We start from the raw sequence: 25,534 nt of genomic DNA, 5'->3' as shown, positions 1-25,534 counted from the left end.
CCAGGAAAATAGAACTCTATGGCTTCAGAACGTGGCCGGCAAGGCATTTCCTGTCGTGGAGCTTTGTGGGAAGGGAGAAGAAAAAGAAGGGGCTATGGCGGATGGTGAGGAGCCGTAAGTACCTCCGCGCCTGCTTTCTTCCCTTCCTAATCCCTCCCCGCCGTCGCTGCCTGGAACAGGCTCCGGGGTGGTGGCGGGGAGCCCCCTTTCGCCTCTGCCCCCACCCACCTTCCTGGTCGTGGCGGGGGAGCGCGACTTGAGCCTGACCCGGCCGGTGACTGACCCTTCTTTTATTCTCTCTCGTTATAGGGAGAAGAAAAGAAGGAGGCTAGAGGAGCGGCGGCGGCGGCTAGCGGGAGAGAGGCAGAGAGAGATGGGGTCAGTGCGGGGTAGGGCAGAGGGGCGCTGAGGAGGAAGGAAGAGGCGAGGAGGTGTTGGCGATGATGGTGGCGAGGAGCGGGGACGCGGGACAGGGGACTGTCCGGAAGGGAGGGCAGGGGCCCGGGCTGCCTTTTCACCACCAGCACCGCCGTCGTGGCTGGTTGCAGAGCACGTGGGACTAGCGGATACTGAAAAGGCAGGGACAGCAACCGTGCTGTTCGGGGGGGGGGGGGCTAAATCTGTAGTGACAGTTCCTTTTAAGGACAGCTTCAATTCGTGCAAAGTAGCTGCTAGCTTTTGGGTTTCAAGGCAAGCACAGTAGAAAGGGAGGGAGGGAGGGAGGGAGGAGGGGAAGAATATGGGTGATCTTAGAAACATATCTGTACTCACTGATATAATTAGGTAGGCATTTATTTTTTAAAATGAAATTTAAGTGCTCAGAACCTTAACAGTTCTGAGCAAGTTACATAAATACAAAATAGAATTCCATAAAAATAGCAACCTAAGACAAATACATCTCTAATGAATGTGAGTGAAAAAGGGACGTTTGAAGTCCCCTCCTCTCTTTAATTTCAGCAGCAGTTCCTTCCACAATATAGGCCACTTCATAGAATAGAATTATTGTTGTCAGATATAGCTGAAGAAGAACCTGGAAAAGATGCCTGGTGGATCTCTGCCTACTCCTATAAGGAGTAGGAAATTTGGGTCATTGCTGCATTAGGCTTTATACAATATATTGAGCAATTGGCAACAAGTGGAATTGTTTCAATGCAGGACTAATATGTCATCTCCAAGAGACATTACTAACCACCAGGCTGAAGAGATTAGAAATTGTAATAAGATTGTGGTAAGGGCTGTGCCAAAGCTTTTTGGGAAGAGTCAAGCTATATGTAACTTACGAAAACTGGTCACAAGTATCTGTTAGTCACAGATGTTGATTCCCTTTATTCTTCCTCAGGAGACTACAGTTAGGTGAAAAAGTATTTGCCCCCTTTTGGATTTTTCTGAAGTTTTTTGTTTCTTTGTCAGTGACTCAGAATGTCATCTACAGGTAGTCCTCATTTAGTGACTGCCTTGGACAGTGACCGTTCGCAGTTACGATGGTGAATAAAGAGTAACTTTGCTACCAATGCCTGCATTTATGACCTTCGCAGCGTCTCTCTCAGTCATGCATTTGCCATTACAGTCAGTACACTTTGTCCTGTGCCCTGACCTGTTTTTTGCTTCCCTCCCCCTTGAGAATAGAGAGATTGCCTCAACAAGCGATCTCTTCCTGGACTCATGTCCCTAAAAAGTGCTAACTGCAAGTTAACCAGCTCAGCTCTGTGACCTTAATTAGAACTCTACCTGCTCAGCTGCTGCCTGTCACTGACAAGACCCTAATCACTTTCACATTAAAGGCTTTTGTTTGCCTCCTAAGTGGCTGGGGCTCACAGCCTTGAGCGCACTAGGTAAACAGCTGGTGCTAGCTCATTCCTTTTGATGTGTATTCCCCATTGTGTGCCTGCTTACTCTCTTCTAATCCCTTCGTCTCCAATGAATGTTAATGAAACATTGATTTCCTTCTTGCTAATTATCCCAGCACCTGGGTGAGCATTCCAAAGGGTGGGGAAGTGGGGAAAAGGGGCTAAAAGACATGCCCTTTTACCTGGCTTCCTTGTGAGTTGAGTTCCGGAAACCTTCCCCTCTGATTGGGTCGTATCATTCTGATGATGTAAAGCAGGCATGTTCAACCTGCGGCCCATGGGCTGCATGTGGCCCTGAACAGCTAGTAATGCGGCCCACTGGGAATTTTGAGACTGTGTTTTGGGTGCTCTCACGAACATGGTACCATTGGGAATTCACCATATGTCTCTCTACTGGACTTTTGTAAGACCTATCTTCCCAGAGAAAAATATCCCTCACTTCACAATCACGCCTTATTCCTGACATCGCTTTTTGGCAGCATGTACGCTTGTGAGCAACTATTTTCAAGGATGAAGCACACGAAGAGTAAAACTAGAATTAAAATTTCTGACGAGCACCTTGAGAACTCACTGAGAATTGCAACCACTTTCATCGAACCAGACACTGATGCATCAGTTTCACAAAAACAATGTCAAATATCCCACTAGTTTTATGTTGCCCTCTTTTTAAAAAAATTTTACACTAAAAATATAAAATAAATTAAGTTTTATTACTTATATACATTAACTATATTATATATTTTATGTGTGGCCCAGGACAATTTCCCTTCACTCAGTGTGGCCCAGGGAAGCCAAAAGGTCGGACACCCGTGATGTAAAGCAAAGGAAGGCTGAAGTAAAATCATACGCACAGTCGTGGTCACATGATTTTCACTTAGTGACTGCTTTGCTTAACAGCCAAGTCACCAGAACCAATTGCAGTTGCTAAATGAGGACTACCTATGGAAATGTTATGGCAGAACCTGAAATGACAATCCTCATGCTACTAAGTGAAACAGTGTATCATGAAGAAATGGAACAAAATTTCTGACTCAGCAATGTAAGAGACTGGTAATCAATTATAGGAAGCATTTGGTTGCAATTCTTAGGTAGTACAGCTGGTTATTGAATCTAAGGGGTGATTAGTTTTTCACACCAGCACTTATGCATATTGGATAACATTATGAAATAAATGAAGCAAGCACCTAACTTTGGTTTTTCATTTACCAAGACTCCCTATATATATCAGTAGGACCCACATGAAGCTACTTTAACATTCAATGCCAAAAATGTGCAGAATCCAAAAACAGGAAAAAAATACTTTTTCACAGAGCCGTATCTCTAGATTATGCAACTTCAGATTGTGGAGAAGCTTAGCAGGATGGAACCCTTTCTCCTCTGATGGCTTTCTATATGCAGGGGAGATTCGGGAAAATACAGTCACATGAATTCAACTGCAGTCTGAACTGGGTATCATCCTTCCTACCTCAGTGAGAACTATGATTGAATGAGAATTCTGTTTACATGCTTTATCCAGACCTCTTATACAGGGTAGTTGTGCATCAACACTCTTACAAACATTTTAAAAAAACATCCAAAATAAGGTTCTTAAATTTTGCCAAAAAGGTTATTTGCTAGTAATATAAATGCTAAAATATTAAGTGATACTTCTGCAGAGATTAGAGAGAGAAGGATGTCTCTTCGGGATGTTGCATTATTGTCAGTGCATAATGTAGAAAGAAAAGAACGATGAACATTATTAGCAGTTAACTAATTACAGATGAAGAGAAACTGGACAAAGGTAACTCTAGATATGGTTAATCCCTAAACTTGTGAAGTGAAATATATATATTTTTAACATAATTTGTATACCATCCCAATCTCATGACTCTGAGTAGTGTACAAAGATCTCTTGAAATACAGTCCATCACATAAATAAAAACATTAAAAAGTAAAGATACTTCTTTGGCTTTTAAAACTAAAAGAAACAAAATTTGTGGAAAAAGTATTTTGCTTGGTTTAAATGTCTTAGGAATGATATGTTTTTTCAAACAAAATCATAAAAATAATTTATATTTTATATTTATATTTATTTAAATAAAAATAATTTAAAATATTTATTGGCTGTAAAAATGTAGTATTTTCCAATTTTATAAATAAGCGTGCCCAGTGTTTCACATTTCAGACATCTTGAGCTTGATGCAGGTTGTTCTGATCATTTTAGAAGTATTTCACATAGAGATGAGGATTTTCCAGAAAATGAATTTCCCTGTGCAAATAAATCAGCATATTATTTTCAATATCCATGGTCTGCACAAGTCTTTTGACTATATTATTTGATGTTGGAAAAAAAATCTGGGATATTTTATGAGGTTTGAATAGTACATTTAGAGAAACCAAAAACTTTGATATGTAGGAGAAAATTATTTTCACTGGAATGTTGGAAACAATATTGGACAATAGGCTATGTAACAACAACAAAATCATGATTTCCAAGCTACCAAACTTGTGTGAAGGGGAAAATTTTCCAATCCATATCTCCGATTTCAGGCTTAAAACAGCTTAGATTTGTAAGGTCCAGATGAAGCCATTTTGAGCTCAGAATGCTTCCGGAATAGTCAGAACAACCCATAAGAAGTTGAAAATGGGCTTTTTTTGAGCCTAAAACATTTCAAAGTTGAATGTTTGCGCATCCTCTGCCAACCCACATTAAAAGCACTAGTTCCCTGAAAATGCCAGTTTTATGTTAATTTTTGAGATCATCAAAGACTACCATTATTTATTTGATTTATACCCCACCTTTCAATAGATCCTAAAGAAAACTTTCAGGAAAAAATCCTACAGTGAAACATAATTAAAAGTAAACATGGCAGCAATGTAACTGAAATTATACTAGAGTACATGTCTAAATTTTAAATTATTTAAATTGGGTCTTTTAAAAGTATTTGGATTATTTATCAGATCTGAAAATAAATTAGTCAAACAATAGATCTTCAAACTGGGTGGGCTATATGCATCTATGTCAAATGGCCCAAGCTTAATTGCATGTTCTGTAAATCAAACCTGAGTAAGTAGATGTTTTGCTTTTTTCTTTTTAAATTCCAGTATTTTCATATTGTTTATTCTTGAAAGATAAACCTGAACATTCAGTTTTCAAGACTTCATAACTTAGTACTTAGTTTAACATTAACAGGATTTTTTAATTAGTGTATGATAAATGGGTATGTGTTAATTGGCCATAGTCAACAGAGTTAGTTTTTCTATACCTACATGTTTTATTTGCTTAATATTATCAAATGAGACTGATAATACCTAGCTCATTTGCTTGTACAGCAATAAACTTATTTCATCAGGACAAAGGGAAAGGCTAAGCTTGGAGGGATCATATTTGTTGTCTATTTGTGCGTGTTTTTCATACTTTTTTTTGCAGCTGAGTTTCTATGTTCTGTGCAGAATGGCTGTTGATGGTGGGTGTGGGGACAATGGAGACTGGGAAGGTCGCTGGAACCATGTCAAGAAGTTCCTGGAGCGATCTGGACCATTCACACACCCTGATTTCGAGCCAGGCACTCAAGTGAGAATCGGTTCTTTTAAATACAAGTGTTGTGTTGCAAACTATTGTAAATGCTTCTTTCTGTTTGTCACTCAGTAATGAAAGATGAGCAAATCTGCAAACTACTGAAATTAACCAACTAATTTTCTACATGGTAAACAGTTTTGCAAAATGTAATGTGCAAAAAAGAGCATGTCAGTACTGAAAATCTTTAAGAATAAAATCTTGAGACATTTTGTATAGAGGAAGAAACTATGAAATTACAATAGCTACATTGAAAATGGTGAGATAATTAAGATAATTAATTAAGGCCCATTACCATCTTGAATTTTATACTCTATACTTTTATATTTGTATTCATGGATATTTATATTGATTTATTTATTAAACATTTGATTATATTTATATTGAGCCAGTTTGGTCTAGTGGTTAAGGCAACAGGCTAGAAACCAGGAGACTGAGAGTTCTAGTCCTGCCTTAGGCATGAAAGCCGGCTGGGTGACCTTGGGCCAGTCACTCTCTCTCAGCCAAACTCACCTCACAGGGTGGTTGTTGTGGGGAAAATAGGAGGAGAAAGGAGTATTTGGTATGTTCACCACCTTGGGTTATTTATAAAAATAATAAAGGCAGGATATAAAAATAAATAAAAATAAAAAATAAATTTTATACTGTATTGTTTTTATTGATTGTTATTTTATGGTCTGTAAGCCACCCAGAGTCGTCGTGCATGAGATGGGTGGCAGAGAAATTTAATAAATAAATAACGTAGAACTGCTTATTTCAGTTTTGTCATATATGTTACCAGTTTATAAGTGCAGGTCTTGAAAAACCTGAATTGGATATTTAAGCACAAACCAAATTATCTATAGGAAGACAGATGGATAAATTAAATAAACTTAACACTGAATTTTTGACTTGATGCCTTCTGATTTAAGGAATATAGGTCGCTATGGGATGGTATGTTTTGTTCTCCCAACCTCCCCATGGCACATATGCACACTTGCTGAATGTTCCTGGTTGTCAGGATTTTTCTCTGCATCTGATCATTTTGATATTGGTTAAAATAAATGTGGGAGTACTGATTAATTCTGTTTCAAACCCTGATTAACACTACTCTGCGGAGATTTAGTGAATTGATATGCATATGTCAGTGGAATTCGCTGCTGAATACGTGTGTGTGTATTTGTACGTGCACATTCATTAGAAGACGTTGCTTTGCCCACAAATGGCCTGCTGCATTTAAAAATAATTATCATAATGAGATGATCATTGTATACACTACACCAATTAATTCAGAGGTATCAAACTGTCAGATGTGTATCTACATTGAACATGCAGTCTGATGTTGAATCCATTGACATCACCTGTATTCCCATTAGATTATTTGGGTTCTGTTTAAATATTTATTGCATGTGTAAACATCTGATGCAAGATTTTCTGTAGTAATTCTATTCTGCCAGAAGGCAAATTCTGATTTACAATGATTTGTGCAATTTTTTTTTAAGTATTAAAGTTTAATGCAATCATGTTTTTTAAGTATTGTGTTTTACTTTTGGTAAATTGTTTGTCTTGGTTCTTTACAGCCCCTTGATTTTCTCTTAAATACGTGTAAAGTTCTAGTAATTGGAGCTGGAGGATTGGGATGTGAACTCCTGAAAAATCTGGTAACAGTTTAATTTTTATCTCTCTACAATTTGCCCTGTTTACTTATGTCCTATGATAATTCATTTTGTCTGGTTTTCTGTTGACTTATTCTGAGTGGATCATGTCATTTGGTTTTATATGTTTATATATAAAATATGATGAGGTTTTTTAAGCAATAAGGTCATTAAAAATTGCACTCAGAATTTAAAAAAAAATTATACAGAATAAATACATAAAATACATCCAGTCTGACAGACTGTTCATATTTACGTAACCACGTGAAAGCAAAAATATTAGCATGTTCTTCTCAGAAGTTCACCCAGTATATTTAAAATATCAGAATCTTTTACAAAATAATTAGAACATTGTTTGATTTGTAAGCTCAAGGAAGAACTGGGCTACCTTAGCTGAGATGAATGCTAGACAGAAATTTTAAAATCTACCTGTATAATTATAGGCCAAGTTGGTCATAATGGTTGGGAATAATATGAATTGCAATCTGACCTGGACAAGAGAAGGGCATCTGGTTGGAGAAGGCAGTTAATTTGTGTTATTAACTGATAGACCTTCATTTTAGTTGGTTCCATTAAGAGGACACAAAAGAAAAATAAGTTGTTCTGAAAGTCATAACAGCTATTCTTTTCCTTTTAAAAGCTGTAATTTTAATCAGAAATGTGGCAGTGTTGATCATCTAAAATCTGGCTATTATATCATAAAGGTATTACACTTTAGTTGGTCTTTAGCTGAGCTGGTTTCCAATTGGTGCAGGGTTATGAGGGCTGGTCTCTGATTGGTTCTTTGTGCCTGATCTTGATTATGCCTGATCCTGATTGGAAATTTTGGTGGTATTGGTTCCTGATTGGTTCCTTTGTTTATGCTCAGTAAGGAGGAACCTGGGGAGCTCTTATGGGGCCAGTGTGAGGAATATTTTTGGCATCTGTTTGACAAAGTCACTCAACCTTGCTCAGAGTTGGGCTGTGGCTGGACAGATTGTTTGGAAGTGACTGAGATACATCTGAGCCCTGTTATCTAGGAAGAGTTTGAGGCGATTGCTCCGAGGTAGTGGACAGGGTCCTTGTGGCTGTGCGTTTGGCCAGCTCTGTTCTGGATCCATGCCCCTTCTGGTTGGTCAAGGCCTCATGGGAGGTGCCATGTGTTTGGGTCCAAGTGGTGGTTAATGCCTCTTTGCATGAGGGGGTGGTACCACCTGCCTTGAAGGAGGCAGTGGTGCACACACTTCTCAAGAGGCCATCCTTGGACTGTGTTAGATAACTTTTATCCAGTCTTCAACATTCCCTTTTTTGGCAAGGTTGTTGAGAGGGTGACTTTCGTTCAGTTAGAGAGGCCATGAAGTGGATTATCTGGACCCTTTTCAGTCTGAGTTCAGGTTGGGGTACAGTACTGAAACTGCATTGGTCACACTTGCAGTTGACCTCTGGAGGGCTTGGGATGGGGTTGGTACAACTATTCTGGATCTCTCAGTGGGTTTTGATACCATCAACCATGGTATCCTTCTGAACTGGCTTCAAGGGTTGGGAGACACTGTTTTGTGGTGGTTCTCCTTTCTCCATGGCTGGTTTCAGTCAATGTTGATAGAGGGGGGAGAGGTTGAGCCCTAGCCTCTGCAATGGAGGTTGCCTCAGTGCTCAGTCCTCTCTCCACTCCTCTTTTAGATTTACATGAAGCTGCTGGTTGAGGTCATTCAGTGGCATGGGGTGCGGTATCATCAGTATGCTGATGATACCGAGTTACACATCTCCACCCCTGACTGGACAGGTGATGTTGTTGTGGTGCTGACTGAGTGCCTGGAAACTGTGAGGGTCTGAATGGGGAGGAACTGACATCGAACCAACCCTGGCAAGATGGATTGGTTTTGAGTCTTTGGCTCCCCCAGGATCTGGGGATGTGTCAACTTTGACTCTGGACGGGATGGCACTCCCCTGGAGGGAGCTGGTGTGCAGTTTGGGGGTCCTGCTAGACTCATAGCTCCTGCTTGATGACCAGGTGACTACCAGGTTAGGGGGCCTTTGCACAGATCCATCTTGTGTGCTAATTACGCCTTTCCTGGACCAAGAGTCCTTGCTCACAGCCACACATGCCTTGGTCATTTCCCATTTGGATTACTGCAATGCACTCTACATGGGGCTATCCTTGAAAACCACCCAGAAGTTACTGTAGGTAGTCCGCACTTAACAATGGTAATTGGGACCGGAATTTCCGTTGCTGGGACAGCTGGAACTTTGAGGACTGGTCATAAGTACCACTCTTTCTGTGCCATCATAACTTTGAACGGTTGCTGAATGAATGGTCATTAACCTGTACAAGTCCAGAATACAGCAGCGCATGCAACGTTGGGTGCTCCTAAGTTCACCCATATTACACTCCTGTTGTATGAGCTGTACTGGCTCCCAGTTTCATTCCAGGTACCATTCAAGGTGCTGGTTATCACCTTTGAAGCCTTACATGGCATGGGACCTGGTTGTCTGCAGGACCACTCTCCCTGAGGGTGTCTGCCCATCCCACCAGAGCGGATAGGGTGGGCATGCTCCGGGTCCCTTCCCTTAAATATTGCCATCTTGTGGGTCCTCAGAATTGTGCTCTCTCCATTGAAGCCCTTGCCCTATGGAGCACCCTTCCCCTTGAGATCTGACAGGCCCCCATCCTTTTAGCCCTCAGGAGAGCACTTAAGACCTGGCTCTTCCCCCAAGTGTTGGGATAGAGTGAGGTCAAAGTGGGATGATAATGTTGGGACCAAATCAGGGAAGTGTGGTTGTGGCACCAGATTTTTCTCTCTTGGTTTTACTGGTTCCTGTGTTTATTTATTGCATTTACATTGTATATATTGTTTTACTTTGGGATTGTAAACCGCCCAGGGTTTAGCTTCAAGATGGGTGGCTATTGTATGCAAATGTTTTAAATAAAGAAATAATAAGCATTTTATGGGACTCCATTACCTTAAGGAATGGCTTTTGGCAGGTGGATCCAAGGCCTTGTTCCATAAGCATAATTCCATGGCTCTTACTCAGTCCAATCCCTTGTATTCCCAGAATGTGCTGAAAATCACATGCTGAGAAGATTAGCTGTCTTCACTGCATTGCACCTTTTGACATTGAACAGCTTCTTAATGTATTGTGGAAATTAGAAAGAGGAAGCAGTTAAACGCACTGTTTATGAGCTTTTTGTTTATGCTTTGACATGTACAACAATGTTTAATGCTAGTACTTCCATGTAACTTTCTGAAAAGGATTAGGGAAAGTATGTCTCTGAATGTATATTAGCATATTATGGTATTTTTCTAGAAGTTATTTGATAGAATGAAATTGAACTAAAGATTGTTGTTGAACCATTACTGCATTTTTTATTCTTTTCTACAACAGATGTACAATTGTTATTCCTGGGGTAGGCAACTTTTTCAACATTTTGGGGGATTTTGGGTTATGGAATTGATAGCTTTTGCCCTATTTTTAAACTTCAAAAGGGTAATTTAAAATAAAAACAAGTTCCCCAAAACAAGTTCTGTTTTGTTTTAAAGGGCAGAAAAATGTGCCATTGATTTTTATCAATTTTTAGCAGGGCAGGCTTCATAGACTCTATGGCCTCAAATACGAGCTGGGGACTATGAATTCTCCAATTCCTTTGTTGTCAACTTACAATGCTGCCAAATATTAGTATTTTTCAAAAGCAGCAAGTTTATCTCAATGTCAATAATATATTTTTATAACCTTCTTTTCTCTCTCTTTGCAGGCACTATCTGGTTTTAGACAGATTCATGTAATTGATATGGACACTATTGATGTATCTAACTTAAACAGGCAATTCTTGTTTCGGTAAGCTATAAATTTAAAGCTTCTCTTTGGGCATGAACTATAAACTCAGGCAATCTCTGTTAATTTCTGTAAGACTTCTAGTAGCAGAATTCAATAAGTTGTATCTTTTGTACAAAGATCCATACCATTCCAACCTGAATCTGACCTTTTAGATCATCTAGGGAAAAACTACCCCTTAGTGGCCCACCATTAGCAAACAAACAGAGCTGAAGGAAGGAGGTGCTGCTTTTCAATCCTCTGGAACAGTCTCCTTGTAGAGATCAGACTGACACCATCCCTGAGTACATTTAGACAGAAGTTGAAGACGGAACTGTTCTGAAGAGCACATTAACCTGTTCGGAGCCATCTTTTGTTTTATTTTTGTTTTGGTCTTATTTTGCTGTTAGAAGTTTTATTTTAGCTTTTTAGGCTTACCATGGATATTTTAAATTTCTTGTCTACTGTTTAAGTTGCTGAGAGTTGAACTGATTGCAGTGGAGTGAAAATGTAATAATAATAATGCAGTTTAACTCTATCTCTCCTAAGGTACACTATGGCTATCCTTACCATTGCTTGCCTGCCTTTCCCACAGTCCCCACAGTTCATTGTCTTATTCATTTTGGGGGTGCATTTTAAACAGGGTAATTCTGTGAAGCTTATCTGTTACCCATCTATCAGATAATGGCACATGTCAAAATAGCAGTTTTAAGGAAATCATGCTGCATGTTGTGTGAAGCCACAATTCAATGCATTTGTTCTCCTGGCAAGGAAAATATTTTCATGTTTGTACCTGGCATTTACAAAGTTTGCTTCTGACAACAGTTGCCCCTTTTGTATCAGAAGCTATTTCTGATAATCCCTGGTCAATAAATATGAATGCATTTGGAAGCAAGAAATTCTCCTCTTGTATATAGTGAACTCACTGTATGGTTCTTCATCAGGTTTAGGGGTTTTTTTTAATCAGTGATAGGTATGTGCAGAACCTTCCATTCTCCTTTGAACCACACTGATATGAGGTTTGAAGGTTTGCTTCTGGAAAAGTACAGGACCACCCTGGAATAGGATCAGTGTAATCTGGTGGAAGGATGGAATGTGCTAGAATTTTACAGGATGTTCTGTTTTCAGAACAGTAGGCACTGTGAATCACTTAATCACATTTTTCTGAGATTGATCAAATCTTGCAGATGTAGAAATCTTTATCTGTTTAAACAACTGTGTATCTTCATGATGTTCTCCTTACAGCTCCCCCACATGTCCAAATCTCAGGAGATTTGGGAGAGATCCCCACCCCAGGCAATTAGGAAGGTGTGCCATTTCCCCCTCCATCATCAGAAATTAGGTTGGTTCCCTTGTGTGAAGTAGGTATTTGAAGGGATTCCACATAACTGGGTCTCAGGATTCAGGTTAAAAGCCTGGGCGAATGGGAGCCAGTAAAGTAATGGTAGGAAATGCTTATTTAAATGTGTGACCATTTAACCATGTGGCCCCAAACAATTCTTTTTTGGTTTTGGGAAATTTTGTATCTGCTCCAAACTTCTGTCTCCTTGTTTCTTTGCTTAGACTTTCCAGATTCCTCACTGCCGATTTTGGAATGCAACTTTCAGTCTCATGTAGTTTGTTGCAATTAAACTATTCTCAATTCCCTATGTTGTTGCTTTTATTCAAATCAAAATCCTTCTTTTCTTGATCACACCAATATTGGGTTTGAAACCTAGCACCATATTCTCCAAAACTGCTTTGGCTTAGTAATTGTGGTTAAAAAGGGAAGCTGAAATAATTCATTTAAAATTTGATTGCTGGGAAAGGGTGGATTTTCTGCCTCATCCAAATTCAAGTTGAAGAGGGATAGAGATAGTTAGTAGCAAGAGATAGTGGACCTCTTTTCACCTGGCAGAATAGCCATACCCAGACACCCTTAAACTCAGGTAAAAGGGGTATGAGGGTGGAGATCCCAGGGAGAGGGCTGGCAGCTGGTGTAGATGTTGGTGATGGATATCGTTTCTTCCTCTTGCTATAGTAGTTCAAAACAAGCATGAAATTATATTAAATTTAATTGAAATGGTAGTGATTGAGTTGTTAGGCCAGGATCGTGGGTATCCAGATTCAGATTCATTCTCAGCCTTAGAGGCTCACTGATGACTTTGGGCTAGTTACTCTCCTTCAGGCCAACCTACTTTACAGGGTTGATCTTTGGGGATAAAATGGGAAGGAGTGCTGTGTATGCCACTTTGAGCTCTAGAACAGAAGGTGGGAGGAAGGGAGGGAAGTAAGCATTTAAGTGAAAGCTCTAATTAAAGTACTGGTTGTCAATAAGTAGTTGTTGCAAAAGGAGCTGGTAGTTGGGTGTAGAAGAATTTAGCTCTGGCCTTGAGAAGGAGGAGGATGAGGGGAAATGGTTGTTCAACTGTGGGAAGATAAGGAGACAGAAACTTAGAACAGTCCCATCATGACCTTGTTGTCCTTAAAAGAAGCAGTGAAAGCTTTGGACAGGCTTTCAAGGTTCTATTAATACACCCTAGAACAATAGAGGAGCATTCCTGGAATCCCTGCTAGGTCTTTTCTTTGATCTTGCGTACTTCGAAGAGCTGACATCAACTTTGCTGATACATAATACACAGTGTATTAGTATGAGAAATTTAATTCCCTAACATGTACTGTACTTTGCAGACCTAAAGATGTTGGACGTCCTAAGGCAGAAGTCGCTGCTGAGTTTCTCAATAGCCGTATTCCAAATTGTGCAGTTGTACCGTATCCTTCCATGAAGAAATATGTTGCTTGGGTTGCTTTAAAAAAATGCATTGAATACTTTCAGAGCTGGATAGCAGCAGCCCCATCTTTTCTTTATTGTTAGAGTCATTCTGTGGCATTAAAGAGCAGTAGTTGCTTTCACAAGCTGCAATAAGAGTTTGCAGAATCAGGGTTTTGGGTTGTTGCTTTTTTGGATTTTAGTTAACAAGCTGTCCTTTTGGAACAGCTGCATGGTTTGCTTCTCAGTTTGTATGTCCATTGTTGCTTATTAAAACTTTAATTATAGACTGAACAATTTCTTGAGTTCGCCATAGTGCTCTAGGAGATTGATTCCAGTGAGGAACGCTCATTCTACTTGTTTGTAATACTGTAATAGATAATTGCACCTTGGAATCTTCTGAACTAAGCACTTACTCTGATATTATATGTATTTTAACTGTGAAACATTACATTTATTAGAATAATCGTGCAGTCTGAAAATGAATTGATTTTGCTTTCTAAGGCAATATTATATACTGATGAGTATACATTGCTGAAGAAATACACAACAGCTGATGTTAGTTTTTGCCTGTCCAGACTTGTGTATTCTTATTAACATATTTTTTTAAATCATTCAGAGCCTTTGAGGGGTAGAAAATTATAAGAAAACCTACACTGAATAAACCAGATTGACCAGATTGGTGCAGTCTGGAAAAAAAACGGAACATTGCAACGTTCTCCAGAACAGTAGTGTTTGCACATCCCCATATATGTGTGTATGAGAACGAGAGCTGGTTTGGTCTATTGGGCAAGGCACTTGAGTAGGAGTGAGTAAACCCAAGTTCTACTCGTACCTTAGGTATAGAATCCAACTGGGTTTCTTTGGGCCAGAGACTGACTCTCAGTCATAGGAAGGCGATGGCAAAACTCTTCCAACAGTGTTGCCCAAAAACCTGCATGGACCCGTCCATGGTACTTGCCAGGAATCAGTTCTGACTTGAAAGCAAAAAAGGTAAAATATTCCAGCGACTGTTTGCTACAGTATTGGATTACGTACGTTCAGAAGCCCTCAGGCAGAACATGGACTGCCACCTGTATTTCTCCAGTTTTTGAAAATGGTTAGTTTTATTCCAGAAAAGCTGCTGTACTTCATCAGTATAATTTTAAATAATGTTTCAAAAGCTTCAAATAGAAACAGTTAAGCAAGTTGGGAGCCATTTAAAGCAGTTAGTGTTAACTATTTGTTCTCTTTGTAGGCTGTGATATTATTCATAGCAATTCTACAATGATGAGGTAATTGCGTAAAATAATTCCTTTACTGTGTGTTTTCAGACATTATAAAAAGATTCAGGATCTGGATGAAACTTTCTATAGACGTAAGTTGTAATGCCCTACTGTGAAAATAGCAATTCCTGTTTTTTCAAGTAAGATGATCATCCTTTCCTTGAGAAACAGCAGAACTCTCAACTCAAACACAATAATTATTATAGCTAATTATGTTGGAATGGAAGAGTGATTATATTTATATGTTTTCTTTTAGAATTTCATATAATTGTATGTGGCTTGGATTCAATTATCGCAAGAAGATGGATAAATGGCATGTTGGTAAGTATTTTTTATTAAAAAATAAAGTTGGTCTGATTTTTTTACAAAATATGGACACTAGAATTCTGTTTTGCTATAAAAGGATAAATTTTTCATTTTTAGTTCTGAAATAAGATATTTGACATATTATAACATTCTTATTAGGCTCATGGTCATGCTTCTATTTCACTTTTCATAAGTTACTGTGCTTTTAGTCTTGGGTTAATGTTCAAGATCCATATAGGGGCTAGACTACAAGATCATGACATTTAGATTTACCAGAATGAGTTTCACATTTAGACTGATCTGGAAGAATCTTCAATAGATTATTTTATTTTATCTTATCCTGATTTTTTAAAACTATTTTTTCAATTTGGTGTTTTCCCACCCATACACTTTTATACATTTTATAAAATGTAGATAATTTTATATAAGTAATTTTACATAATCACAGTATGATTTTTTTAGAATTTTTTTTTTCTAATCGAGAATACAGATACACCAAATTAGTATTTGAAGAATGGCTTTAACAGAAAGTTGCCTGAGTTGTAGCTTCTACCAACACCAAAGTATTATGCCAGTTGATGATAGATTCTAATAAGCTGGCACTTTTTAGAGGGCTACAGCTGCTGAGACCCAGGCTTTTCATTTACAGTATGAAAAAAAAAAGAGAGCAAGTTTGGTTTAGTGGTTAAGGCTCCAGGCTAGAAACCAGGAGGCTGTGAGTTCTAGTCCCGCCTTAGGCAGGAAAGCCGGCTGGGTGACCTTGGGCCAGTCACTCTCTCTCAGCCCAACTCACCTCACAGGGTTGTTGTTGTTGTGGGGAAAATAGGAGAAGGAAGGAGTATTAGGTATGTTCCCTGCCTTGAGTTATTTATAAAAAAATAATAAAGGCGGAATAAATAAATAAAATCAGAATAGCGTTCTCTTGCAGACAAGGATCATATTGCAAATATAAACCGTGTAAATATATAATTAATTTGCACCAGTAATTTGAGCCATTATGCGGTTGAAATTACTTGAAGAGGACTGTATACAGGACATGCAAACTCAAGATCTTACAGAAATGAGATATATTGTAATGGTTTCCACTTAATTTTGAAAGATGGATTGTTATAATTCTGTCTCATTCTGTGGACCAGAAATGGCCACTGCAGTTAATGCTATAATTATTTCAGATACCACAGCTTCTGCTTGTCTTGCTGAATTTTACATTTTGGTGCTGAGAGAAGGATGGAAGGAGCCTAATACAACACATTCTATTTTGTCTCCTAGATTTCCCTTTTAAACTATGAAGATGGGGTGGTAGATCCAAGTTCTATTATACCTTTGATTGATGGAGGAACAGAAGGTTTTAAAGGAAATGCTCGTGTGATTATTCCAGGCATGACAGCTTGTATTGAATGTACGCTTGAACTTTATCCACCACAGGTAGCTGAAAAACAGTCATCTTTTTAAAACAGTCATCCTTTTAATCCTCTTCTTGCAAAATTCAGGCTGAATCATCTTTTTATCTATTTTTACCAGGTAAATTTTCCCATGTGTACAATTGCTTCGATGCCTCGTCTACCGGAACACTGTATTGAGTATGTCAGAATATTGCAGTGGCCCAAGGAACAACCTTTTGGAGGTAATCAGTAATCTCTCTTTAAAGCTAATCTCTCTTTAAAGCTGAATCAATATAAGAAATGGAATAATAATGTACAGAATCTCTCTTGCCTTGCATGTTACAGTGGAGATCATGGCAGACAGAATGCTCCTGCTTCATGCTATTGTGGTTTTTCTGATTCTTTTGGAAAAAGTCAATAGCTAGGCTCCTTCTAAAATTTATTCTAGTTACTCCTTTCCATGAGATTCAAAGTATATAGTTTTGACATAAGATAAATTACAGCTAATGAAGATTTTGTGTTTAAATAAAATGCTTTATATGTTCTCTCGCAGAAGGTGTTTCCCTAGATGGAGATGACCCAGAACATATACAATGGATTTTTGAAAAATCTATAGAGAGGGCATCACAATTTAGTATTAAAGGTCTGACCTATAGGCTCACACAAGGTAAGATTCAGCAAGAGCTCTTTATTCAACTTTGTATTTTTGTTCTGATGATTAACTTTCTATATTCAGTGATGGCTTAGGATGGGTTGGGCTGTCTGTAGCTTGCATGTTGCCCAGGTATTCTGTTGTGGCCCACAGAATGCACAGGGCTGACATTTGGAACCCATTTTTTTTTCACAGTAAAATATGCCCTTTTCAAAAGTTCTTCCCAAAAGTTGAAAAAAGCCTGGAAGCTTTAAAACTGCCCAGTTGAACATCACCAGCCCTGCCCCTTGTGATCCCAGGCAGGGCAGAGTCAGAAAGTGTGGTACCAAGCCAGAATGGTTCCCCATTCCAAGTTAAGTGTTAATTGCAGCTGTTAAACAATTCTGAAGATACTCCACTTGGAATTATTGTTAGTCTCTAAGTCAGTCCACAAGCATACAACATATTGCTGTTTTCTATTAAAAAATAACGTGAAGGTGTATGATGCTTTCCCAAATGCAGGAGTTGTAAAGCGGATCATTCCAGCAGTAGCATCTACAAATGCTGTAATTGCAGGTACAGTACTGCCAAAAACCAACTTCTTGCTTAACAGTAGTTCTGGGGATTCCAGATGAAAACAGGGTCAGTTTTTGCTGGTTTTCTCTGTATGTAAAACCAGCCTAAATAGATCAGAAAAAGAATTTTATGGCATATATGTTCATATAAATCCTGAAAAGGAAGTTCATCTGAGTTGAAAGGGGCTTGTTCCATAAACTGCACTGAAATCAGTGGAATTTATTTCCAAGTAAATAAATTTGGCTAGAGTTAGGCTGAAAACAGTTGGGCAGAGCGCTAAATCTTTAGAATGCCATATTTCAGTGATTGTATAGGTAAACTAGATTTTGGTAACATAGGGTTAAAAGTCGTGGCTGTGTTTAGTTTAATATATAGCTTGGCAATAAGATTCCTTCAGGAATACCTTCTTCATCTAGAATCATCCAACATGAACTGTATGGGAAAAAATGCTGATAATCCATCACTACTAAAAATGGGGGAGGAGAGGGGAGGCTAGGAGGGGTTGCTTTTCTTTTGCAACCCTCGTTTTATGGAGTAGCCTTCCACAGTAGGTGTGGCTTGCCCTGACCTTGCTAACCTTCTAGACGTTTGTGAAAATTTTGCTCTTCCTGAAGACTTTTAAGTAATTAAAATTGACCTATTGAAGGTCAATTGTTATTATTGGGATACAGGTAGTCTTCATCTAGCAACTGCTTTGGACAGCAATAGTGCACAATTATGATGGTGATGAAAAAGTAACTTTGCGACCAATGTGCACATTTATGACCTTCTCAGTCTCTCTCTCAGTCACATGTCCACCATTACAGTCAGTCAGTATGCATTGTCCTGTGCCCGACCCTTTTTTTTTTCTCCTTCCCCCTTGCAGGGCAGAGAGATTGCCTCAACAAGCAGTCTCTTTCGGAGCTGCTTTTCTCTGCAGTGCAGCCTGTCCCTGAACAGTGCTAACTGGAGTTAACAAGCTCAGCTCTGTAACCTGAATTAGTTGATGAGAACCCTCCTGCCTGTTGGCTGCTGCCTGAAACTGACAAGACCCTGATCAGTTTCACACTAAAGGCTTTTGTTTGCCTCCTAAGGGGCTGGGGGCTTGCAGCCACAAGCACACTAGGCAAACAGTGGGCGCTAGTGTGTTCCTTTTGATGTATCAATCAATCACGTTTATTACAGCCCTAAGGACAGACACAATAAAACTATACATAATAACAATCTTACATTAATACATATATATACATAAAAACAAAAGCAATCAATATACTATGATCCAAAATTTGTTTAAAATAAAAATACTAAATGAATTAAAGGTTCCTTCTTTTGATCTTCTGGTTAAAGCTAATTATGTTGCCTATAGGTTTAGCCCCATTAATATTTAGAGATCATTTTAAGTCAACTTGGCTAAAAAAAGCCTTAGACAAAATTAAATTGTTGGGCTTCTCTACGGAAAGTCTGTGCTCATTAGGATACGATAACGCTAGAACTGCCCTGAAACAACGAATCTGGGCTATAGATCTACAAACAAATTTAAGTAAGGTGCTACACCCCAATATCCACCAATTGCTTCCGGAAGGGTTCGTTCCAGCTTCTTACCTATCATCTATCATAATTTTGAAGTTTTGTTAAGCTTTTACTTTAGCCAGGCTGGACGCATTTCCCTCAGCAGTGCTTTTCGGACGTTTTAAGGGTACTCCCATGCACCTTCGGCTATGTCCATGTGGAGACGGTTCAATAGAAACCCTAAGCCGTATGCTATTATATTGTTCCCTATATAAGGCTCTAGACAGAGCCTTATATATCCATTACTGAAGAAATTTCCAGGTAGGGAAGTGACTTCTACCTAATGCTACTTCTTTCAGATAAGGACCCGAAAATATCCTCCCAGGTTGCCCACTTTTGTGCTACCATCTGCACAATACATCACACCATCACTTAGATTTGTAATTTTTAACATAGTATTTTACTTTAATTCATTTAGTATTTTTATTTTAAACAAATTTTGGATCATAGTATATTGATTGCTTTTGTTTTTACGTATATATATGTATTAATATAAGATTGTTATTATGTATAGTTTTATTGTGTCTGTCCTTAGGGCTGTAATAAACGTGATTGATTTTTCCTTTTGATGTATATTCCCCATTGTGTGCCTGCTTACTCTCTTGTAATCCCTTTCTCTAATGAATGTCAGTAGAAACATTACTTTTCTTCTTGATAATTATCCCAGTGCCTGGGTGAGCATTCCAGTATGTGAGGGAGTGGGGAAAAAGGGCTATAAGATTTGCCCTTTTACCTGGCTTCCTTGTGAGTTGAATTCCAGAAACCTTCTCTGCTGTTTGGGCTCACCTGACTGTTCGGGGGCGTATCCTCCTGATGCTGTAAAGCAAAGAAAAGCTGAAGTAAAATTGTAAGCACCATCCCTGTCACATGATTTTCACTTAGAAACTGCTTTGCTTAACAACCAAGTCGACAAAACCAATTGCAGTTGCTAAATGAGGACTACCTGTACTATATTAACTTAGTGATATTTTTTTTATGGTTTCATTATTTTAGTTTACATTGTTGTGTTGTGGGTGTTTGTATAAAATAATCTAATAAAACAAAAAATAAATCTTGCCTAGTATGCTACTTTATTCAATAGAACCTAACTTTCTTATATATAAAAATATCAAACTTCCAGGAATGTTTAAACACAAATAGAATTCACATGTTAGTTTTCAGGTGGTTGTGAACAGTATGCTTAATCTGTACTTTTTGCTTTTAAATATTGCAATAATTTTGGTTGTTTCTCTTTCCCTCTATTTCTAGCTATATGTGCCACTGAAGTCTTTAAAATAGCCACAAGGTAACTTAATTCTTTAATATTTTTATGAGCTATCTGCTTATAAACACTTAGCAGACTTCCTGCTTGTATGCTAATAAATGTTTCCTTGCAGTGCATACATGCCTCTGAACAACTATTTGGTGTTTAATGATGTTGATGGTCTCTATACATACACGTTTGAAGCTGAAAAGAAGGTTAGTATTGCTGCATACAGTTTTCTTACCTTGTTTGGTTTTGATCTTCAATTACTTTATTCTCGAGTACTGTGTCCAGAAACTCTTGAATGTTTATTTAAGTATCCTAATTCATATTTTGTATTCATCTGTCTTGTTGGCTCTGTTTTTTGTTGAAAGGGGCAAGTTAGATGGTGTAAGAACTCAGCTGTTAAGGTCACTAAGGAGGATATGATGAGTTCCTGACCTAGGGTTGCCATTGGTATGGTAATGTTTATAAAATACTCATTCTCCAATTCCTAGAGAAAATTACCATATTTTAATAGATGCTTCAATTGAATTTTATACAAAAGTTGCAAGTACTGTAAGTCACTGAAATCACAGAACTGGCATACTTTGTCAAATGTTCTTCTGACATCAATCTAGGGAGCTGGTCCTATAACTTGTTTTTATGCTCCTCCTGTTATTAAGCAAAGCAATTTGGTTGGAATAATAATAAAAGGCTATAAATGGAATCCTGGGATGAGCTTCAATGAGTAGAAGTGGTTTCCATTCATAGAAAGAAAGGGACTAATTTCCCTTCCTCTTGCAGCCACCTACATGTCTTTAAAATCTGTTCTGATTGGTACCTTGGTAACTTTTCTGGATCCTTGACCAAAGATTCTAGTTCTTCATTGTCTGTTGTCTAGCCATAGACTGGGCAGGTAATCAGGCTCAGACAGATTTCTTTTAGAACAGGTTGGTCCTCTTTAAATTTGAATGCCTTTTCTACATACAGTACCTGTATTTAGAATAAAAAAAAGAAAAGAGGTCTGATTGCCAATTTTCTTTTTGACACACAGTTAGTGATATTAAAGTTAACATGTATCTGTTCAATAGCAATATTTCGGTTTTAGGCTACACAGCAACAACAAAGTTTTATAAGGAGCAAAAATTACTCTGTAATACCTGATATAGAAATTAGCAGTTCTTATCCACTCTTACACATTGAAGAGTATAGCATTGATCATGCTTCACTTCTTCTATTAGAAAAACCTGAACTATCTCTATGCAGGAATAATCATAGCACAGGATGAGGATAAGCTTTGACTAAAAATGGGGTCCACAAGTACACAGCTCTTGTATTTCCTGGTATTTACTTGTGGGAGTTGTAATTTGGAACAATTAGAAGATAATAGTCTATCTATCTCTGAATTCCACTTTCTCACTGAAATGCTGGAATAAGAATTTCATATTCACACATATCAAACATCACTAGTAACAGAGGATTTGGGTTTAAACATCAATTAGTAAGTTGTAATGCGAACCTGAACATGATGCAAGTTAGACTTTATATATGAATTTAGAAAGAAAGAATAACAGCAAAGACAGCATTGTTTATTGGGTCCAGAAAGACCAGACTGATTTTTCATTTGAAGAGAATTCCTTGTATGTTTGGACAGGATTTTGGCCAACTTGATAGAGCACTCCTATATAAAAATCAGGGAGTTTTGGCAGATACAAGGCTTTGCTGAAGTGGAGGGGACTAATTGATCTGCTGTTTGGGGAGGGGAGGGATGGTATTGGATCATTCATATTTAAAGGTGCTCCTGATCTACTCCTTTCCTTTGGAGACTTCATTGCCCCTCAGGAGAAGGTCCCAGCCATAGGACTATAGCCTTACTGATTTCTTTACTTTTTTTGCAATATCAAATGTTTCATTTGCTGCTTTGTAGGAGAATTGTCTGGCTTGTAGTCAACTTCCTCAAAACATTGAGTTTTCTCCATCAGCTAAACTGCAGGAAGTCTTGGATTATTTAACAAATAATGCTTCGTTGTAAGTATAGAATAGTTATTTATATATTTGTAAATAATAATTCTAAAAATTCACTTTCAGTAGATCAAGGGGATACTTGTTTTAAAATTTTGACTAGTTGTCTTGCTGCTTTTTTTTTTTTTGCACAGACAAATGAAATCTCCTGCAATAACTGCTACGGTATATGGAAGAAATAAAACTCTTTATTTACAGGTAACTAATATATACTTGTGATTCATTTTAGCACACATAACTGCAGATTTAAGTAAAAATCACAGAATGTGTGTTTGTACATCAAGTAAAATAATAGAATGTATGTTGTATTTGGACTGCAAAGATAACAAATAAAGAAGTGTTGAAGTGCATAAAACCGGTCATGTCACTAGAAGGAAAAATAACAACACTTAGACTTAGTTACTTCGGTCATGTCATGACATCAACATAGTTGGAGAAAGATGTTATGCTTGGAATGGTCAGTGGCAAAAGACGACGAGGAAGCCAAAGAACATGCTGGTTGGATGTAATCAAAGCAGACACAGTCCAAAATATAAAGCAGCTGAAAGAAGCGTACAAGATTGGAAATCATGGAGAGAGCTGGTTTATGGAATTGCCAAGGGTCGGATATGACTGAATGGATAATTCAATTCGATGTTGTATATTTCTTCCTCCTTCCACAGCCTGCAGATCTAAGTAAAAGTAACAGAATGTGTGTTTTTAGATCTAAGTAAAATAATCGAGTGCATATTACATATTTCTCCCTCCTTCCAGTCTGCAGTTCTAAGTAAAAAACACAGAATGTGGGTTTGTAGATCTAAGTAAAATAATAGAATGCATGTATATTTCTCCCTCCTTCCAGTCTGCAAATCTAAGTAAAAATTACAGAATATGGATTTGTAGATCCAAGTAAACTAATAGAATGTATGTTGTATATTTCTCCCTTCTTCCACAGTCAGTAGCTTCAATTGAAGAACGAACAAGGCCAAACCTTTCAAAGACTTTAAAAGGTAATTTTGAATAGTTAAAGCATATTGGGACATGCTGCTGAATAAAAAAAGTGTGTTCATTGCTTAATGCTTTTTTGTATTGATCTGGTATGCCATAGGTGTCAGAAAACTCTTCTAAAAATTGCTTCAGGGCAAATATGGCATACAGTTTTGGCATATAATGAAATACAGTGGTATCCTCGTATACATTAAAATAATTTTCTTTAAAGATGTAGCTGTTGAAACAGCAATATAAGGCAGGTATCATACTATTAGAATGTACACATGCAAAGTAAAAAAAAACTGGTGGAATGGAGTTTGGTTTAGTTTTCAGTCCTTTTTCTAGACATGTATTCTAGGAGCTCTGTGGGACATCATTAACCTTAGTGAGATTCCTGTCAAATATCTGCACCTAAAGTTGTTGCTTGGATATATGATGGCCTTCAGTTAAATTCTTCAGTTTTTTAGTGGAAAGAAAGTGAAGTGATGGAGTAAGGACATGAACATTGTCAGCTCAGTGACATTTCTGCTGTGTCATTGCAAAAATGAACAGATTGTAAGCAGTATATTGAAAATACTAAATAAATTCATATATTTTACATAGCACCATCAGTGACCATCAGCTTTACAAATAATAATGTCAAATTTCTTTATAATCCATAACTGCTTTTGCTCTCCTACAGCACTTGACAGTTTCTCTTATTTTCAGTGAGAAGATTTTACCTGCCACTTTTACTAAAAAGGCAAAAATAAAAATTGCTCCATTTAGAATACAGCAGCTTTTAGTGCCAACTGTAACAAAAATTAAAAGAATTTAAAAATAAAACTGATAATTTAATGATTTTCTGCTGTATGATGTTATATACTAATCATAATTTTGAGCAAACCTAATTATACATAACATATTTTATAGAGCAAGTCTTTATATCTGTAAAGTGTTTTAAAATTAATACTGTATATGTTTGTTTTCTCCAAATTTGTTTTTGTTCCAAAAGAAATCCAATTTCTTTCCTTTGTTTCAATTCTGCAAATGTAATATCTATATAGAAATGGCTTTTAAATATGCTTTTAACATTGCAGAGCTGGGCCTTGTGGATGGTCAGGAGCTTGCAGTTGCGGATGTCACAACACCGCAAACAGTACTCTTCAAACTTCATTTTACTACTTGATATTAATACAGGTGATGTAAAAAGGCACTGAAGAAAGTCTCCAAACTACTTCTGTACAGGGGACGGGGAGGAAGGATGAGTTATCCAGACAAAATCTCTATTTATATAAGCATTGATGGAAGTGTATCTTGAATAAATTGCTCTTATTTTAGAACTGTTCTTGCAAACCAATATTTGGTTGATGTTACCTGTGTAAAAGCTCACAATGTACAGAAAGCTGTTGTATAATAATTTTATTCAATTTGTAATCTCATTGTAATAATGCCAACACTCCTTCCTGCATGAACCTCTTGAAGGCCAATGGATTCATTCTTGAACCACTTTTGAACATTCTGGATGCACATAAGAGCACAGTGAAGAGAGATTTTAAATTGCATTTTATTATCTATACATAACAGTTCAGACGACCAAACAGTTTAAAAAACAGCCTATTTCTAGCTTTATTTAATGCCTTTATTGAGTTGTCAGTTATATGTACTGCCAAATTTTGATTTTTTTTCCAAACTGAGTGAAAAATTGTACTTAAGTACCATCTATGGATGAAAACTAAATTTGTATATTGGCAAATATTAGTGACTATTATGCATGGTGTTGCCCACTGATATTCAGGATTGGTGTTTCACTATTAGAGTATTTATTAATAAATATTATCTAAAACTAACCTATTTTGTTAATTTATGTGAGTTCTGCGAGGTTGAGAACTACAAAATGAATGTAAATTTTAATCCTTATTTAAAACAAAAGCCATCCCTAAATGTAGATACTGTTACCTGGAATTTTCAGGTAATTTTCAGTCAAGATGCAACTAGTAGAGGATGATTACATTCTTGAACCAGAACCAATACCCACTAAATCAGACTGAACATG

The 25,534-nt window shown here is 37.6% G+C and overlaps 1 protein-coding gene across 4 annotated transcripts; it reads left to right on the top strand.

Moving 5' to 3' along the window:
- Positions 1–24,826, top strand: UBA3 (ubiquitin like modifier activating enzyme 3). Of its 4 annotated transcripts, XM_063291551.1 has the most exons (18): positions 17–114; positions 310–378; positions 5,280–5,400; positions 6,963–7,043; positions 10,768–10,850; positions 13,497–13,577; positions 14,889–14,932; positions 15,097–15,161; positions 16,416–16,571; positions 16,668–16,770; positions 17,082–17,195; positions 17,682–17,735; positions 20,532–20,568; positions 20,660–20,741; positions 22,436–22,536; positions 22,665–22,728; positions 23,465–23,519; positions 24,579–24,826. In XM_063291551.1, the coding sequence occupies exons 1-18, from the start codon at positions 95–97 to the stop codon at positions 24,665–24,667; spliced, it is 1,419 nt and encodes a 472-aa protein (XP_063147621.1). In that variant the 5' UTR covers positions 17–94; the 3' UTR covers positions 24,668–24,826. The 4 variants fall into 4 exon arrangements, with proteins under 4 accessions (XP_063147622.1, XP_063147625.1, XP_063147621.1 ...); XM_063291552.1 differs by lacking the exon at positions 310–378 and having other exon boundaries at positions 1–114; XM_063291554.1 differs by lacking the exon at positions 310–378 and having other exon boundaries at positions 83–114; positions 5,257–5,400.
- The last annotated feature ends 708 nt before the right edge of the window (positions 24,827–25,534 follow it).

The sequence above is a fragment of the Candoia aspera genome, chromosome 2 (genome assembly GCF_035149785.1).
Source record: "Candoia aspera isolate rCanAsp1 chromosome 2, rCanAsp1.hap2, whole genome shotgun sequence".
Classification (NCBI taxonomy): Eukaryota; Metazoa; Chordata; class Lepidosauria; order Squamata; family Boidae; genus Candoia; species Candoia aspera.
This window is presented reverse-complemented; position numbering and strand designations above follow the sequence as displayed.

What these genes read in the sequence shown, in the direction of transcription:
- UBA3 (XM_063291551.1), top strand. Translation starts at nt 95, where the DNA reads ATGGCGGATGGTGAGGAGCC. An exon ending in ATGGCGGATGGTGAGGAGCC is followed by an intron (nt 115 to 309) that starts GTAAGTACCTCC and finishes CTCTCGTTATAG; the next exon opens with GGAGAAGAAAAGAAGGAGGC. An exon ending in TTGAACTTTATCCACCACAG is followed by an intron (nt 16,572 to 16,667) that starts GTAGCTGAAAAA and finishes TATTTTTACCAG; the next exon opens with GTAAATTTTCCCATGTGTAC.